The sequence below is a fragment of the Erinaceus europaeus genome, chromosome 19 (assembly GCF_950295315.1).
Source record: "Erinaceus europaeus chromosome 19, mEriEur2.1, whole genome shotgun sequence".
In the NCBI taxonomy this organism is placed as follows: domain Eukaryota; kingdom Metazoa; phylum Chordata; class Mammalia; order Eulipotyphla; family Erinaceidae; genus Erinaceus; species Erinaceus europaeus.
In genome coordinates this window covers 52822171-52839387 of record NC_080180.1, presented here as the reverse complement: position 1 = coordinate 52839387, position 17217 = coordinate 52822171, and the positions used below count along the sequence as shown (strand labels likewise).

General features: G+C 40.9%; 2 protein-coding genes and 1 non-coding gene across 7 annotated transcripts in view; all 3 read left to right on the top strand.

Annotated features, from left to right (window-relative positions):
- The window catches only part of MAB21L2 (mab-21 like 2), a 384237-nt gene that overhangs the window by 101638 nt on the left and 265382 nt on the right, over positions 1-17217 (top strand). The window lies entirely within an intron of this gene.
- DCLK2 (doublecortin like kinase 2) overlaps positions 1-17217 on the top strand; it is a 147770-nt gene that overhangs the window by 108796 nt on the left and 21757 nt on the right. For all 5 annotated transcript variants that reach the window (XR_009546381.1, XM_016190448.2, XM_016190457.2 and 2 more), the window contains 3 exons: positions 4357-4429; positions 5220-5328; positions 7799-7856. Coding sequence is in view for 4 of the 5 variants with exons in the window: in XM_016190448.2 (XP_016045934.1) it covers positions 4357-4429; positions 5220-5328; positions 7799-7856 (240 nt within the window). In the remaining variant the exon portion in view is untranslated. The remainder of the gene's footprint in view (positions 1-4356; positions 4430-5219; positions 5329-7798; positions 7857-17217) is intronic.
- Positions 16797-16869, top strand: TRNAR-CCU (transfer RNA arginine (anticodon CCU)). The gene has a single exon. It is a non-coding gene; the product is annotated as a tRNA-Arg (tRNA).

The window sequence follows — 17217 nt, the reverse complement described above, 5'->3', positions numbered from 1 at the left end:
TTGTTTGAAAGAAGAAGGAAAAAAAGTACATTTGGAACATTATCCAACATCTTGAGATTATAAACTGTCTGATGTGCTGATGTTTTATCTGCTCATGTCTCCTGGGTCTGCTGGTGGTGAAAGATTTTCCAGATTTGTGAAGTGCGATGAAAGGGCTGGCAGTATCTCATACTGATTGGCAGAGCTAAAATGTAACTCTCTGACCTTTTGAACTTCAAGACTTCTTTTCGAAGCTGTGAAATGTAAATCCGCGGTAGCTGCTGACCTTAGACATTTTCACTTTCCCCTGGAGCTTTGACATTTCTTTGGTCTTTAAAACTAGTTAATAGTCTTAAGTACAGAAAGAGGACTGCTTTTATACTCCTTTTACTACTCAAGAAATGTTGGGTGGTGACTTCATCTCTGGCCATACGTAATTGGTTTTGTTGGCAGGAACAAAAGCAAAAGAGGGACTATGCTGCTTCGGGGACTTCAGGACAGGGTGCCCTGACAACAGTAAATCATCCAATGAGCCAAAGACTCCATTAGAAGCAGGACAGAGAGTTGGGCAGTGTAGTTGCTGAGCAAACAGAGGCATTTGGCAGGAAAAGGCTCAACTGGGCTGAAACTCACATTGGTGGGCATAAGGCGGAGTTTGCCAAGCATTTAAGTATAAATAACAGGATCAGGTGCAAGCACTTTTGTTTGATATAAGCAGTATACATGTTAACCTGAAACATCCCTTATTTATGAAACTGGGTCACTAGAAGTTCTTTTAGTGCTTTTGTGGTGATTGGATGAGGTTAAGACTTAAAGCTGGCAAAAGGAATCGACAGAGGTCGCCTCTGAGAAGTTTGGCATCTGAGAATTCCATGAGGCCTCCTCAGTGACAGTAGGCGGACATTTCAAGCAAATGATCATGCTCCTCCTTCCTGTCTGTTACTCAGAATTCAGTAAGCCCACACTTTGCTTGAAAGACTTGTGTGTGGGAATGTGCTGAGGTTCCCTGCTGGTTTGAGGCAGCAGCTATGCTTAGAGAAAGAGAAAGGCAAAAGGAGCTGGCTCCACACTGCCCTTCTCTTGAACTAGTCACTTGGCTGCCATGTCAGTCCTGTCCTGTGTAGACATAGTTCATTTACCTCTCTTAACTTGTCACAAATCTGAATCTGAACTTGCCCAAATGAAACCAAACCTCTCTATGAAAAACATAGTGATTGCTGGAGGTATAGGGAAGGAGTGGGCATTAATGGTTACAGCCAGCTATTTTATAGTACGGTGGCTGGAAGGCTTTTTTTTTTGGGGGGGGGGAGGTGGTAAAGCTAGCTTCTAAAGGTGTGAAACTCTTATCTCCAAAAATCCTTTTTTAAAAGTTTGTTTTACTTATATGATAAGATGGAAAGAAATTGAGAGGGAAAGGGGAGAAAGAGAAGAAAAGAGAGAGATGAGACAACTATAGCACTACTTTACCACTTGTGAAGCTTCCCCCCTGCAGGTGGTGATTAGGAGCTGCAAGCTGGGTCCTTTTGTATGGTAATATGTGTGTTCAACCCGGTGGCCACCAGCCCCTCTGAAATCTTAACAGTATTGTAAACCAATGGTAAATCGATAGAATATGTTTTTTAAATAATAAATTGAAAAGGTAAGAGTGAACTCTAGATAAGGGAAGGCCCATGATGTCAGACAGAGAGGTGGTAAAAGCCATTTATAGAGAATAAATTCTATTCTGTACTTAATAGCTAGAAGAGAAACCAAATCTGATCTTGTGTCCAGCTAAGATTTCTTTTGGCCACAACAGGTTGCTACCAACCTGTAAATACTGGTTCAGATTATTTGCTCTCAGTCTGTTACTAATACGGACATGTTTCCTAGTGAATTATCATAGATCCAGGATAAAAGCAAAGTTCTGTTTTAAAATAAGTTCTTTACTCAGCATTCGTGGTAATCTGTACTGGTTTTCATTCTAATAATGGAATTGATGCTTCTGACTTTTTTTAATAAAAAAAATGATAAGGAAAGCAAATCTTTTTACAAGTGATATATAATAGACTGAGCTTTAAAAATCTTCATTATGCTTTAAGGTCACATTTTTTATTTTTTAATCATCAAGGCTTTGCTCACCAAGACATCATGGTTGCCTGCATGTCTCCACTGCTTCTGGTGCACCCATTTTTCTTCCTTTGAATTTATTATAAGATAGAGTAGAAGGAGAGAAAGATCAAAGGAAGAATGTGTCTTAGGAAGTACCTCCTTTGCATAGATGTTCCCATGTGGTACTGGGGTCTTGATCTTGGGCCTTTGCACTTGGCAAGTGAGTAGGTGAACTATCTTCCAACTTCTGAGGATGGATCTATTTTTCCCCATCAGGGTTATTGCTAGGGCTTGGTGGCTGCACAGTGAATTCACTACTCCCGGTGGCCTTTAAAAAAAATTTTTTTTTAATACAACAGAGAGCAGTTGAGAGAGGAGACAGGGAAAGCTGGGTTTCAATTCCGAGTCCCATATTTTGCTGTGGTGCTTGGGTAAGATGTCTGATACGTTTTGAGTTTTTGCCTCTACACAAGTCTGTGGACATGATGATAAATCCCAATTCATAAGATATAAAATAGTTAAGGACTTGGCAAGGGAAAGCATTCAGTAAACTCTACTATGTCAATGCTTTCCTTACAAAGAGAAGGTTGTTTGGCTATGGATGACTTGCAGAGGTCATATTAGATGAGTGGTAGAGAGAAGTAAAGGTAGCTAAGGAATAGCAGTTAGTAAAGGTAGCTAAGGAATAGCAGTTGCTGAGGCTTAGGGGGTAACACAGAGATAGTGCACAAGACTGTATGCTTAAGGTCCTAAGTTAAGTCTCATGTCTTCTCTGTCATTGATGAGCAGGATGGGGGAGACTGAGCATAAGTGAGGAGGCTTTTGTTTTTGCTTATTTATTTATTGCCACCAGGCTTTATCACTGGGGCTCAGTGCCTGCATTATGAATCCTTAGCCTCTGGTAGCCATTTTTTTCCTTTCTACTTTATTTGACAGGACAGAGAGAAATTGAGAGGGAAGGAGAAATAGAAAGGGAGAGAAGATAGACACCTGCAGACCTGTTTTACCGCTCAGGAAGTGTCCTCCCTGCAGGTGGGGAGTGGAAGCTCGAATCTAGATCCTTGCGCATGGTGATATGTGCACTTAACTGAGTGTTCCACTGTTGGCCCAGTCAGGAGGATTTTGGTGAGGTCCAGAGAGAAACTCTAGGCAGGGACCAGGTCAAGGCTGCAGCTATGGAAACAGGATGGCAAGTGCCATGGTCTCCTTTCCAGCTTCCCTTTAGTTCCCATTAAGTCACTGGCTCTGATTTTAAATAGTCTAGTATAGAGTTCACCTAATATTGGAATTTCCATCAGTTTCAGTGGAAAAAAGGGGGGAAATTGTCCATCAAGCACCTTGTATCATGAGGAAGGAAAGTGACTGGACTCTAAAGGGCCAGGTATTTGTTTAGCTGAATGCAAGGTTTCATGTGTGTGTAGAACTGAGGTCATGGGTGTGATTTCACTGCTGAGTTTGAGAACAGAAACAGAGAGGAGACACAGCAGCACTGAAGCTTCCTCTGTTGTCATAGCACCTCCCATGTGGTGCCAGACCTCACCCCTGGGCCACATGCATGCTGGTGCGAGCACCGTACCAGGCGAACTCTCTCTCTGATCCTGAGTACTTTATGGTGAGGTGGCAAGAAAGGGACCCCCACACACCCATACTCCCAGGCAGTTTTGCTCCATCTGAGTGAAGGTGACAAAAACTCGGGCGAGAAATGCAGGCCACTCAGGACATGAGTTGATTCAACTTTGTTGAGTCAGAGCTTAGCTTTTATTTCTCTCCAGATGATAGAATGTTTCAGAGGAATTCCTGATGCCCTGGGGTGGGTGAGGAAGGTTGAGCCAGGGCTGCACTCTGCACCTAGCATGCCCAGGGGGGTTGAGGAAGGATGAGGTCCTGGGGTGGAGCTGGAGTTCCAGAACCTCAGCAGGGACTGAAGACCTGAGGTCCCCCACCATGGAGGCACTGACAGTCTTGGGACCATCTGACATTCTGGCAAGTACGGTTTAGCTGTGATGCCGTGAGATCTCCTGTATTTCATCAAAATCAACACAACACTATCAAAACCTAGCACACTGTCCACTTTCCTACTAATTGAGTTGAAAATGCTGTGTCTGAGGAAGAACTGCATTGATCTGATAGGCGTTGGGAGCAGTGTGAGCTGGAACAAAAGCCAGTGCACTCTCTTCTGTGTGATTACACTGTCGCCTGCTGTTCTCAGTGCCTTAGATCTAAGGAGTAGTTAGCCAGCAATCTGTATATTTACCCTGATAAATAATGGTCCTGTTCCTCTCTCAACAGATTTCTGCACATGGCAGATCTTCCTCCAGTGTAAACGGTGGACCTGAACTCGATCATTGCGAGAGTCCTGAAGGTAGTTCTCATTCTGTTACTTCCTAGAGGAATCCCATGTCCATCCCTGTGAGCTTGGTGCCACCCCAGTGCCCGTCGTGCTACATTATGGTCTTTTTAAAGAGCCTGTGATCATGTTGGCCAGTTCAGCTGTACAGCTTTAGTGGACAAATTATATGAAACCCCACCGGTGTTGATTAGGCTATCCCAGTACATATTTTGAGCTAGGACCTTCCTTGTTTTCTGTTTCTGGCTGCCTGCTCATAATTCCTCAGTGTTAGCTTTCCATCCTCCCAAGTGGAGAGTAAAAGTGTGACTGTTTGCTGTCTGCTCTGGGTCCATTGTGAAAAGCAGTCCTTCTTAACCACTTCCAGCTCTTGCCCTATCTTAACATGACATCTTAGCTGCTTATAATTTTCTTTTCCAGGAAATTTTGAGGAGGAATCTTGAAGATACTGCTAGTACTTAATACTTAACATCATCCTCGCCCTATCTCAGCATATGGAGTAAGCCTGTATGCTGAGCTTGGGGCCACTTTTTACCCAAATAATCACTTATTTCAGCTGACCTTTCAGGAGTTTAAGTTTTTAGGAGTTCTGTTGGTTTTAGATTACAGGTAATAATCAAAAGGAACACATTCTGGTGTGTTTCATTCAGAGAATAAAGCTCAGAGATGTTCTTCAGTTTCATTATAGCGTCAGAAATTAAAAAACAAACAAACCCTGCTCTTTCTAATTTTATGGATGTGTAGAACTCAGGATGGAAGGCTGCCATGCTCCTTTGATTGACTCTGTGCTTACTCCTCCTTGTAGGGCTGAATGGGAACAGGTGCTCCGAATCCTCCACTCTGCTTGAGAAGTACAAGATCGGGAAGGTTATTGGTGATGGAAATTTTGCCGTGGTCAAAGAGTGCATGGACCGGTGAGCGGGGTAGGGGGCTGTGATCACTTGTTCACTACAGTTAGGTTCTCATCTGAAAGAAGGAAAATACTTTCTGGAAAGTCCTTCATTCCCTCTTCCTGAAGAGCTTTATCCTCAGGGCCAGCCCTTTTTGAATGCCCACGAGCAGTGATTTGTACAGGAGAAACATGCTCTCCAGAGGACAAGACTTCTCTGTGTAGCTGGGCTGAGAGAGTAGGTATCACCCAGGAGACAGAAAGGAATGGAGAAGAATGAAATGCATTTTAGAAAATTACTCTCACACTTTTCCTGTGTCAGGTATTGTTCTCAGTATTAACTTACCTAAACCCCAGAGTAACCCTCTCAGTGAATAATTCATCATAAATGCCTGTAGTTCAGGACACATGAGCTCTAGCTCTGAAATTAGAACCAGCTAACTTTTGACCTTTATTAAAATTATACTTTTGTTTGTCCAGCTTAATCCCAAGGTTTTGATTTCTCAAGTGACAAGAAATCTGTTCATTTAAGCTCTTCTTCTCTTGCAAATAATATTAAAGCCAGTTAGATTAGGTTAGATTCTGTTGGCCACTACCTACTTGCCATATCTTAAAATATATATGTGTGTGTGTGTGTGTGTGTGTGTATATATATATATATATATATATATATATATATATATATATATATACATATATATATTACATACTAGGGAGAAGTTTTAAGTATATATATGTGTGTGTGTACATATATATATATATATATATATATATATATATATATATATCTTTTAATTTACTTTTGGAAGAGGGAGAGGGAACCAGAGCCTCACTCTGGCACATGCAGTATCAGGGATTGAACTCTGGACTGCATGCTTGAGAGTCTAACTCTTTATCCACTATACACTGCCTCCTAGTCACAGTCCTATTTATTATAGTCTTTTTTTTTTTTTTTTTTGGAGGCTGCTGTTTTTATGAGAACACTATTCCACTCTAGCTTAGAGTGGTGTGGAGTACTGAACCTTGGACTTTGGAGCCTTAGGCATGAGAGTCTCTTAACATAACCATTCTGCTATCTACCCCAATCCTATTCATTTGAAGTGTTAACTTTATTATTTGCTGGGGATTTTCCAGATAGTCCTAGTAACTTCTGGTTTTCCACTTTGCTGCATCTCTAGCAATATTGCCACAAGGTAATGCCCTGTCTTTTAACCCTTTCTACATAAGTCTGACACACAGAAGTAACAAATTATCTTGTATTTAACCTCTGAAGACATTTTATAAAGCTGAGACAGGGACTGGTTTACATAATGGGGAACAAATGAAGGAAGGCTCTTCTTCCTAGCAAGGTCTCGTCAGGATGTGTTGTGACCATGTGGTGAAGCAGCAGCACTTGAGGTAACTGCTTATTCCACAATGATCGCAGTGTTCTTTCTCGAACTGTCTTCCTTTACTAGAGCAGATAGGATTTGGGCATGTTCAGGTAAAATTATGTTTCAAAGTCAAGTAACAGTGTCAAGGTTCTTGTGTCAAAGTGAACTGTCTTTCTAGGACCAGAGATAGACATTTAACAGTGTGATTAAGGACTGAGAAAATATCCCGGCGTCTTAGAGGCTGCAGGTTCAAACCCTCTCTCCCCTCCACCATCACCACCTTATGCTACAGTTGAGACATACTCTCTCCCTTCTTTCTTCATAAACAAACAAATATTTTTAAAGCTATAAATTTAAAGTAAAGATGTGGTTAATAGGATGACAGGTGGTGGTGCACTTAGTTGAGCATTCACATTACCATGCACAAGGTCCTGGGTTCAAGCCCCTGATCTTCACTTGCAGGGAGAAGCTTCACCAGCAGTGAAGCAGTGGTGCAGGTCTCTGTCTGTCTGTCTGTCTCCCTTCCTCTCTCCCTCTCTCCCTCCCTTCCACCTTCTCCCCTCTCAATTTCTCTGTCCTATCAAATAAAGGAAAGCAAACAAAAACAAACAAACAAAAAAAAAATCATGGCAAACCTAGCTAGAGAATCAGTTGAAGAATTGATATTGAAAGTCTAGGACCTTTTCACTTTGTTACAGATTAATTGCAGACAGATGGGTTAAGATAAAGACATTGATGCTAGAAGATATTCACTTGTATTGAGTTTTCTTAATCTTAACCTGCCTCGTAAAATAACTCTTCTGAGTTGTATGTATATATGGGAACTGTTTGAGATTTGCATTGCTTGTCTCTGATACAATCATGTTTTAGTGTGTTCATGAATTACTGACTTAACTTTATAATTACTAGTATTTATAAGAGATTGACAACACAGCTTTTAGTTTTTTTTTTCCATCTTCATCCCCTTCAGATCACCTTTCTCTGTAACCCCTCTTAAAGGTGTCTCTGATATACAGAGGAGAATTCTCATCTTTCTTATCTAGGTTTGTGCTGCAGAGTATTTCAGGAATGGTGCTGTCTTAATTTGCATCTTTCAATGGCTTTCCTCTGCTTCTCCCACAGGTGCACAGGGAAGGAGTTTGCCCTGAAGATAATAGACAAAGCCAAATGTTGTGGAAAGGTACAGTGGAAATAACTGCTTTGTAAAAGAAATTGGAAAAAAAAAAAAGTGGTGAGAGGTTTGCTATGTTTAAGGAACTTAAGGACAGATTCGGCATTGGCCCATTGTTGCTCTATTTTGGAGGAGCTAGAGGAAGGTGGGAGAAAACAGCACTGTCAGCTCTGGCATATGCAGAGCCGAGGATCTAGCCCAGCACTGCAGGCACACGAGCCACTCTACTGCTGAGCTACCCGCTGGCCCTTGACAGAACAGTAGTGAATGGACCACCAAGCAGTGGGAGAAACACTATCAAGCCTTTGTGTTCTTTCCTGTCATTTTCCAAAGGCTGTACTCGTCTAGTTGATCTAGGTACTAGCTATGGAATACCAAAGTTCTCTTCCCTGGGAGATGCTGATTCCTAAGTCTGGCACTGCTGGAAAGATGTATTAAGGCTGAGACTTCACCCTGCTTTCAAACTAACATGTTAGCTTTCCAGTTTTATAGCTGTTGAGAAAAGCACAGGATTGCCAGGTCAGAGAAGAAAGAATTTGTTACTTGTAGCATCAAAGGTAGCGTGAGTTCGGTGTTGCCCCTTAACTCCTAAACCCCACAGAAGTGATAGATACCAAGGAACCCTGCTGGGAGCCGTACCCGTAAGTGGGTGTGTGGTGGCACAGCTGAGGATCCCCAAGCTCAGGAAACCCTCAATCTTGTGAGCAGGCTGTCAGCAAACCTACCCAGCCTTCACTCAGAAGTGACAGTTCTGCCCAAGGGAGACATAAACACCTCTGTTCATTTTTTCCATGGTCTTACCTTCTCTTCGCTTCTCTTCTCTTCTCTTCTCTTCTCTTCTCTTCTCTTCTCTTCTCTTCTCTTCTCTTCTCTTCTCTTCTCTTCTCTTCTCTTCTGAGTCACACTTACCACCTATTACTACTTCCAAGGGCCCTTCTTTTACCCCCTCTTCTCTCTGTGGGTCCTGATGGAATTGGGGTTCAGAGTCCTCTGGTCATCTTCCCCTAACATTTCTCCCCCTGTGGGAGTATGGATCAAAATTCTTTTTGGAATGCAGAAAGTAGGAGTTCTGGCTTCTGTGATTGCTTCTCCACTGGACAATGGTGTTGACAGGTGGATCCATACCCCCAGCCTATTTCTATCTTTCCCTAGTAGAGTAGGGCTCTGGGGAGGTGAGATTTTGGGACACATTGTTAAGGTCATCTGCTCAGGGAAGTCAGGATGGAATTATAGTAGCACCTGAAACTTAGTGGCTGTGGCTTAGTGAGTCTCTGAAGAAATCCTGGTTGTATTTGTTGTTTTCAGGTGATTTTTTTTTTGTTATTTTTTCTAGTTTGTCAAGAAAATAATCTGAAATGACTCCTACTCCTGCCTTTTACAGTTTTAATATGGTTAGGTAATGTAGATTTATATGTGTAGATCACATTGTATTTCAGTTAAATAATGCTGCTAAAACCACATTTTACATGGCTTGATTATGCCTCTTCTTATCTGACTACGGGAAAATTACTTAACCTTACTTGGCCCTCTAAACTGTGGCTATTAATGGTACCTAAAATATCAAGTTAGTAATAGGTAGCCAGGGAAATAGTTCAGGGAAGAACACTGAACTCATATACCTAAGGCTTCCATGTGTTGGAGCAGTACTAAATTATCTCTCCCTCTTACCCTTTCTCTTTCTTCCTCAATTCTCTATCTCATAGGAAACTAATAAATAGAAAAATAAAGGAGGGTCGGATGGTAGCGCCGAGGGTTAAGTGCACATGGCACGAAGTGCACTGACCATTGTAAGGGTCCTGATTCGAGCCCCTGGGCTCCCCTCCTACAGGGGGTGGGGGGGTCGCCTCACAAGTGTTGAGGCAGGTCTGCAAGTGTCTGTCTTTCTGTCTCCCCCTTTCTGTCTCCCCCTCCTCTCTCGATTTCCCCTTGTCCTATCCAACAGCAAAGACAGAATAATAACAACAGTGATAAACAACAAGGGCAATAAAAGGGAAAAAATAGCCTCCAGGAGCAGTGGATTTGTAGTGCAGGCACTGAGTCCCAGCGATCACCCTGAGGCAAAGAAAAAAAAAAAAAAGAGAACAAAAGAAACCCCATTGTTAAAAAACAAAATATTGGGAGTCGGGCTGTAGCGCAGCGGGTTAAGCGCAGGTGGCGCAAAGCGCAAGGACCGGCATAAGGATCCCGGTTCGAACCCCGGCTCCCCACCTGCAGGGGAGTCACTTCACAGGCGGTGAAGCAGGTCTGCAGGTGTCTATCTTTCTCTCCCCATCTCTGTCCCCCTCCTCTCTCCGTTTCTCTCTGTCCTATCCAACAACGACGGCGACAACAACAATAACTACAACAATAAAACAACAAGGGCAACAAAAAGGAATAAATAAATAAAATAAATAATATTAAAAAAAAAACTTTAAAAAAAAATTACATTTTATTGTGAGACTGGGTTGAATTAAGATCTGAAATGCATGTAGAAAAACACTTGTAAGATTTTAACATTGATTATTAGCATGCCAAGGGGATGGAGAGTTTGCAGTTAGTAGGGTTTGATAGTTTGCTATAATAGTGGTTTAGATTTATGTAAGTCCTTGGCTAGTCTTCACTGGGCATTTATAAATTTATGTGTTTTTAATAGAAAACTTAAAATATTATGGCAAAGTTTTAGAAAAATTCCAGAATGGAAAATCCAAGAGATAATTTTTTTCTTACACTTAAAAAAATTCATACTGTCAGCTAATAAATCAAATCCTGTGGGGAAAAAAATCATATCCCTGAATAAGGTTTTTTTCATTTTAATTAAAGATATTTTTTGTGTTTTTAATTATTTTATAATTTTCTGCACTGAAAAAGCCTTTTCCTTTATGTAAGTATTGAACTTTTTTATCTAATGTCATATAATGTAAGTAGACTGTGTAATTAGGGGAGCTAAGTTTTGCACAACCCTAACTTTTTTCCCATACAGCATACAAACATTTGTGTTTACTTGATTAAAATGTAAGCAACCATTTCAGTTATGAAAAGAAAAATCTTTATTATTATTATTATTTATTTTTATTAGTGTTTTTATTAGATATTGATTTACAAAACTGTAAGATAATAGGATAATAAGGGCATAGTTCCATATAGTTTTTACCATCAGAGTTCGATGTCCCATCCCCTTCATTGGAAACTTCCCTATTGTTTACCCCTCTGGGTGTATGGACCAAAATTTTTTTTGGGGGTGCAGAAGGTGGAAGGTCTGGATTCGTAATTGCTTCTCTGCTGGACATGGGCATTGGCAGGTCAATCCATACCCACAGCCTGTTGAGATAAAAACCATTATAAGCAAAAATTATCAGTCTGGCACACTACATGCGGATGCAAAAGAATTGGTCACTTCATGCATTTGAGTCCTTGGGTTTTTTTGTTATTGAACATTCTGTTTTTGTAATTCATGATTATATATTTATTTCTATCCTTACATGTTGCTTATTTAACTATTTTCACATGAGACTATATATAAGTTTATCTTGTCAAGCTTGATTTGCCTCAAGTAAGTTTATTTACCTATTTAACCTTATTTTTACAGAAAAAAATGGTATAGACAAATTGTCTTAAGTTTTGGGGAGAGATATCCAGCCACTTTTGTGGTGCAGTGTTTGACATGTTTAGGAGGTTACTCACAGAAAGTGACTCATGCTGAAAATTAATTCTGCCAATTATTAGAGTGCATTATCTCTTTAGACTTGAATGTGTTAGATAAAGAGACAGAAATCTAGCTAAATAATTTCCCAAATTAGGTAAGAGTCAGAGCAGTGATTTTGGTTTGGGTATATATGCTTACACAACTTGTGCACAAGCCAGTGTAACATGTTCCTCTCTCAAATGCAGTTTGTTGTTTTTTTTTTTTTTTTCACTCAATAAAAGAAGCCTGGGGCACTAGCTTCTGTTGCCTTCTGCTTTACTGTAATACATTTGAGCATATTAGATTAATTTACTTGAGGTATGAGAAAGATATGATGCTAGGGATAGAGTCCAATTCTGCAGAAAGTGTTGGGAGTTCAGGGGTAGCATATGGGAGAGAAGCAAGAAGCATCAGTGCATCTTGTGCTGAGAAGGGGTTAATTTACCAGAAAGGCAGAAAAGTCTTCTGGATAGCCAGCACATGAGCAAAGGCCCAGAAACCAGATTTGGCTAAGGAAGAGGTTCTTGCAAGGTCTGCTTTGGGGCTAGATTTGTAGTTTCTTGAGGTGATGTGGTATTTATAAACTGAAGAATTCTCCTGTGTCTGATATTCTCTCATTCTCAATATCTGTATGCATTTGCTGAATTCACACAGGGCAGAAGCCCTTGAGTATTCTGCAGTGGCCCTCAGAAGTGGGTCTACCTTTTCTTCCCCTAGTCTTGCATTCATTGTCTGTGTTATAGACCCAGTAGAACATATATCCAAGCATATATTATTATTAATTTCCTGAGACTTTTAGAATAGTATTGCCCCACATATAGTGACTTGCAACAATAGGAATTTATTCTTTCATAGTTCTGAGACTAGAAGTTTAAAATCCATATTCCCTTTGGGGAGTCTAGGGAAGAATTTGTTCCTTGATTCAGAATAAGTGGTTGGCAATATTCCTTGGCTTGTAGCCACAGCACTCCAGCTCCTGCTCCCATCTTTGTAGCGTTGCTGTCTTGAAACCTTCCTCTTGTCTCTTCCTCACAAGGACTGTTGTTATGTATATAGATAACTGAGTTATTCACTTCAGTCAGCATCTTTTGCTATATCTGCAAAAAAAAAAAAAGTTTCTTCCAAATATGGGAGCATTTATAAGTTTCAGGCAATAGGACTTGATATCTTTGGGTGTCATTATTCTTTTAAAAATTTTTTTTAAAAAAATGGAGCCAGGCAGTAGCATACCTGGTTAAGATCACACATTATAGTGCACAAGGGCCCAAGTTCAAGCCCCTGGTCCCCACCTGAAGGGGGAAGGCTTCATGAGTGATGAAGCAGTACTGCAGGTGTCTGTCTCTGTTTCTTCCCCTCTCTACAGACCCCTCCCCTCTAAATTTCTGTTTCTATCCAATAATAAATACTTAATTATAAAAAAGGTTTATTAATGAGTGGGGGGAGATCAAACCAAAGCACTACTCTGTCTTAGGCCATTCTGGAGAGCAAACCCAAGAACTCATGCCTTCAGGGCACACTGCATGCTGCATAACTTGCTGGGACAGTGGATATCATTATCCAGGGGACCACAGGTATCTACCACAGAATCAGCTATAGGGATTTGAACTTTTCTCTTACTGTATCTTCACTATTATTGATTGTGCAGTGGCAGTAGCAGTTGTGAAACCACTATTGGCCAAAAGCAGTGCACTGTGTATGCATTCTTTCACTCAGGCACTTAGACCTTAACTGCATTAGTTTCTGGAGAGCAAGGTAAACAAACACTTAGATGGCGGCAGGGTGAGAGCTGTGGTTGGAACCGTGCATCACCAAGGAGACAGAAAAAGAGAGATAGGACTGCAAATAGGACTACACCTGACCAGCTGTGGGTCAGCAGGGGAGTCTGCTTAGAGGAGGTGAGGTCTGATCTGGTTCTGAGGAGTAAGGGGGGGGGGGTTACAGAAGTAAGGAGAATTCCAGGGAAAACTACCAGTGCAGATATATAATGTAAATGAGAGATTAGGGAGAAGCGAGTGGCTGGATTCACAGGGTTTTGAGAAAGCACATCTGGCAGAGAGTGACTGAGCTAGATGGCAGGCGAGGGAAGGAAGGAGGATGGGGCAGAATTCTCATCTACTTTGAGGAGCCAGGTTCAGTGAGACAAAGGCCAAGGGAGAAAAGATTGTTTGGTAGTGAAAGTGGAGACAAGATGATTAGTTTTGGTTCTAGAGAGTTGTTTATTCCTTGATCTATTTACTTTCCATTCTCCTTTATGCATTGAAACTCACCATGGCCAAAGATAAGCAGTGTCCTTTGCCAAGTTAGCATTTTTCTTTGTCATCGACTCACATGGAGCCATGGAACACTGCCATAAAATGATTCATATGTAAATTATTTGGAATTCTGAATCACTTAACATAAATAAGGGAAGATGATTGACTAAAAATTCAGTATAGCTCAAAGCAAAAGTGATGCCCATACTTAAAAAATAGTTTCCTGGAAAATGGAATCTAGAGAGAACTGTTTTTAGAGTATTTTTATATTTTAGAAGTAGAAATTATAGATGGGTTGCATGAGAAATAGGAAGATATATTTGTAAAGATGTTTACACACAACTTTTGATGATCAGTTTGAAAACTTGTTCCTTCATAGACATAAAATCTTACTTTTTTTTCTTTCTTTTTTTTTTCTCTTATCACTGGAGCTCAGGCGCTAGCACTACAAACCCACTGCTCCTGGTGGCCATTTTTTCCCTTTTTTTTTTTCTTTCCTATTTTATCCAATAGGGCAGAGAGAAATTGAGAGAGGAGGGTGAGGTCGAGAGGGGGAAAGAGAGATAGACACCTGCAGACCTGCCTCACTACTTGTGAAATTTCCCTATTGCATGTAGGACTCAAACTTGGGTCCTTGTGCAGGTCTTTACATGTAGTCCTATGTGGGCTTAACCAGATGCGCCGCTGCCTGGCCCCTGGCATAAAATTTTAGAGACATCTTCAGAGGTTAGGGAAAAATAAAAGACTTACAGCTCCCACACCCAAACAAAAATTTCATAATGTGTTTAAATAATGGTGGAAGAATGTTACCACAATACTCACTGAGTATTTGAAGTGTAACAGTGTCCATTGTCCTAAGAGAGGTCCCATAATACAGCCCAGAAGACTTTCTGCTCTTTTATGAGAAAAGTTAACTTAGACAACTTTTTCTTTTCAGAAGACCAAAATTTCTTTTAAATCTAAAAGCATATTTTGGGCTTTTTTTTAGTTGAGAGGGTTAATGGTTTACAGTGTAGTCATTGGTACATGGATACAATTTCATTCTGCACCAGGACCCCGAAGTTCTCGTCCACTCCTTCCTCTTGCTCCTCCCCAGAGTCCTCTTCTTTGATGCAATACAGCACACCCAGTCCACATTCCACTTTGATTTCTCCTTCCCTGCCCCTATATATATATTTTATTGGGGGGACTAATGGTTTACAGTCAACAATAAAATATAGTAATGAACAATAAAATACAGTAGTTTGCACATGTATAACATTTCTCAGTTTTTCACATAATAATTCAACCCCCTCACAGTCCTCTTATATCATGTCCCAGGACCTGAACACCAGCCCTTACACATACACCAGAGTCCTTTAACTTTGGTGCAGTACACCAAACCCAGTCCACGTTCTGCTTGTGTTTTCTTATTTTTCTTTTCTTTTTAATATTTATTTATTCTCTTTGTTACCTTTGTTGTTTTTATTTTTGTTGTAATTATTATTGTTGTTGTTATTGATGTCATTGTTGGATAGAACAAAGAGAAATGGAGAGAGGAGGGGAAGATGGGGAGAGAAAGATAGACACCTGCAGACCTGCTTCACCTCTTGCGAAGCCACTCCCCTGCAGGTGGGGAGCCAGGGGCTTGAACTGGGATCCTGACGCTGGTCCTTGCACTTTGTGCCCCATGCACTTAACCCACTACGCTACCACCAACTCCCTTATTTTTCTTTTCTTTTTAATTCTTAGACAACTCTTTAGCCATCTTAACTCTAGTTGAGTTTTAGGAATGCCTTGATGATGGGAGTTATTTTACATATCTCACAACAAATTAGCATCACAGACAGCACCCCTGATTAGAGGTAGATTCATAGATTCTCCCAGCTTTGGAGGAATCAGGGAATAGGGAGGAGAACTGCGTGAAAGATTGATTCAGCTTTAACACAAAAGGCCTGTTCTATCTTTGTCTTCTTGGCTTCAGAATGTAAAACAGTCATTTCTTGTCTTTACGTATTTCCAAAATACATGTAACTCATTGGGTAGTAAGATAAGGATCTGCTGGGCACTGATGATCCAGAGGCTTCCAAAGGGCTGTGCACATGGGAGGATGTGCCTAGTGTTTGCTTTGTGACCAGAGGGTTGAATGTGTAGCAGCTTCCCTCCGCAGGAACTGGTGCAGTCTCCTGCTTTGTGCTGTGCCTTGGATTACAGGATTCGACACAGGGAGGAAACACCTGTTTCTCTGCCAAGATCTATTGGGGGGTCTGAGAATCTCTCTCTTTCTGAGAGATTCAAAAACATTTAGTGAGTCCTAAGCTGATCAGAGACTTCCTAGCCCTGCTCATTTGGGGTATAGAAGGTCTTCCCTGCACCAAGCCTGATGTCAGCCATAATGTTGCTTCTACTTGCTGTCAACATCTTTGACTTTATAGTTATTGTCTTCATTTTGAAAAAGTTCCAGCTTCACTTTTAACCAAAGCATTCCCTTCTGAAAGGTGATGCTGTCTGCCATCACACTGAGCTAAGTTTGCATTGTCCCTCAAAGGATTGTGCTGAGGTTAAATTGCTAAGATTACACAAATACTGTGAAGGAGACTGACTAGGTTCCTTGGAAATGTTGACTCTTCTTCCCCCTATTTCTGTTTTGCATTGGCACCATTGCTTTCCAGTATTTCTTGAGTGACTGCTTGGACAAACCCTGTGCATTTGACATGGAGAAAAGTGCAGGAATTTGCAGCAGATTTTTTTCTGCTTGTTATTTCTTCATTTTCTATCTCTAATACTGTTTATTGTCAACACGGCTTGAGATGGTTTAGAGTGAAAATACATGTACATGCAAATGATGAAGTAAAGACAGGAGTTAGAAAGCATATTTTGAACTGGAGATAATTGTCTTCTTACTCAATTGGAACACCAAATTTAGTTCTGAAATTTGTGATAGCAAGGATGGAAGAAGCATGGAACAGTTACACACACACATACAGAGAGAGAGAGAGAGAGAGAGAGAGAGAGTGGGGGGTGAATGTAGGGAGAGGGGTTTAGGTACTAAAGTGAGCCCCAGTAGCCTAATGGATAAGGCACTGGCCTCCTAAGCCAGGGATTATGGGTTCGGGTCCCACCTGGGGTAAAAGCAGAAGGTACTAAAGTGATAGGTCTATAAAGTAAATTTATGTTTAAGTTATGTTTGAAGACCTAGAGTCTGTAAGAGAGAGAAGTCAGCAAACTTTAGAACATGCAGCCAGGGAGAGGACCCAGCAAGTAGAGCACATTGTTTGTGTATGTGAGACTCTGGGCTTGATCTCCTGTACTACATATGATAACACAGTGCTCTGGTATCTTTCTTTATCTCTTATAAATGGACAGGTCTCCTGAGGCCTTTTTCAGAAGAATTTCTAAATTCAAGATAATCTCTTACTAGTTAATGAGGCTTACCAGATGTGACATCACTCAGAGGTTTTCCCATCTGATGAAGTAG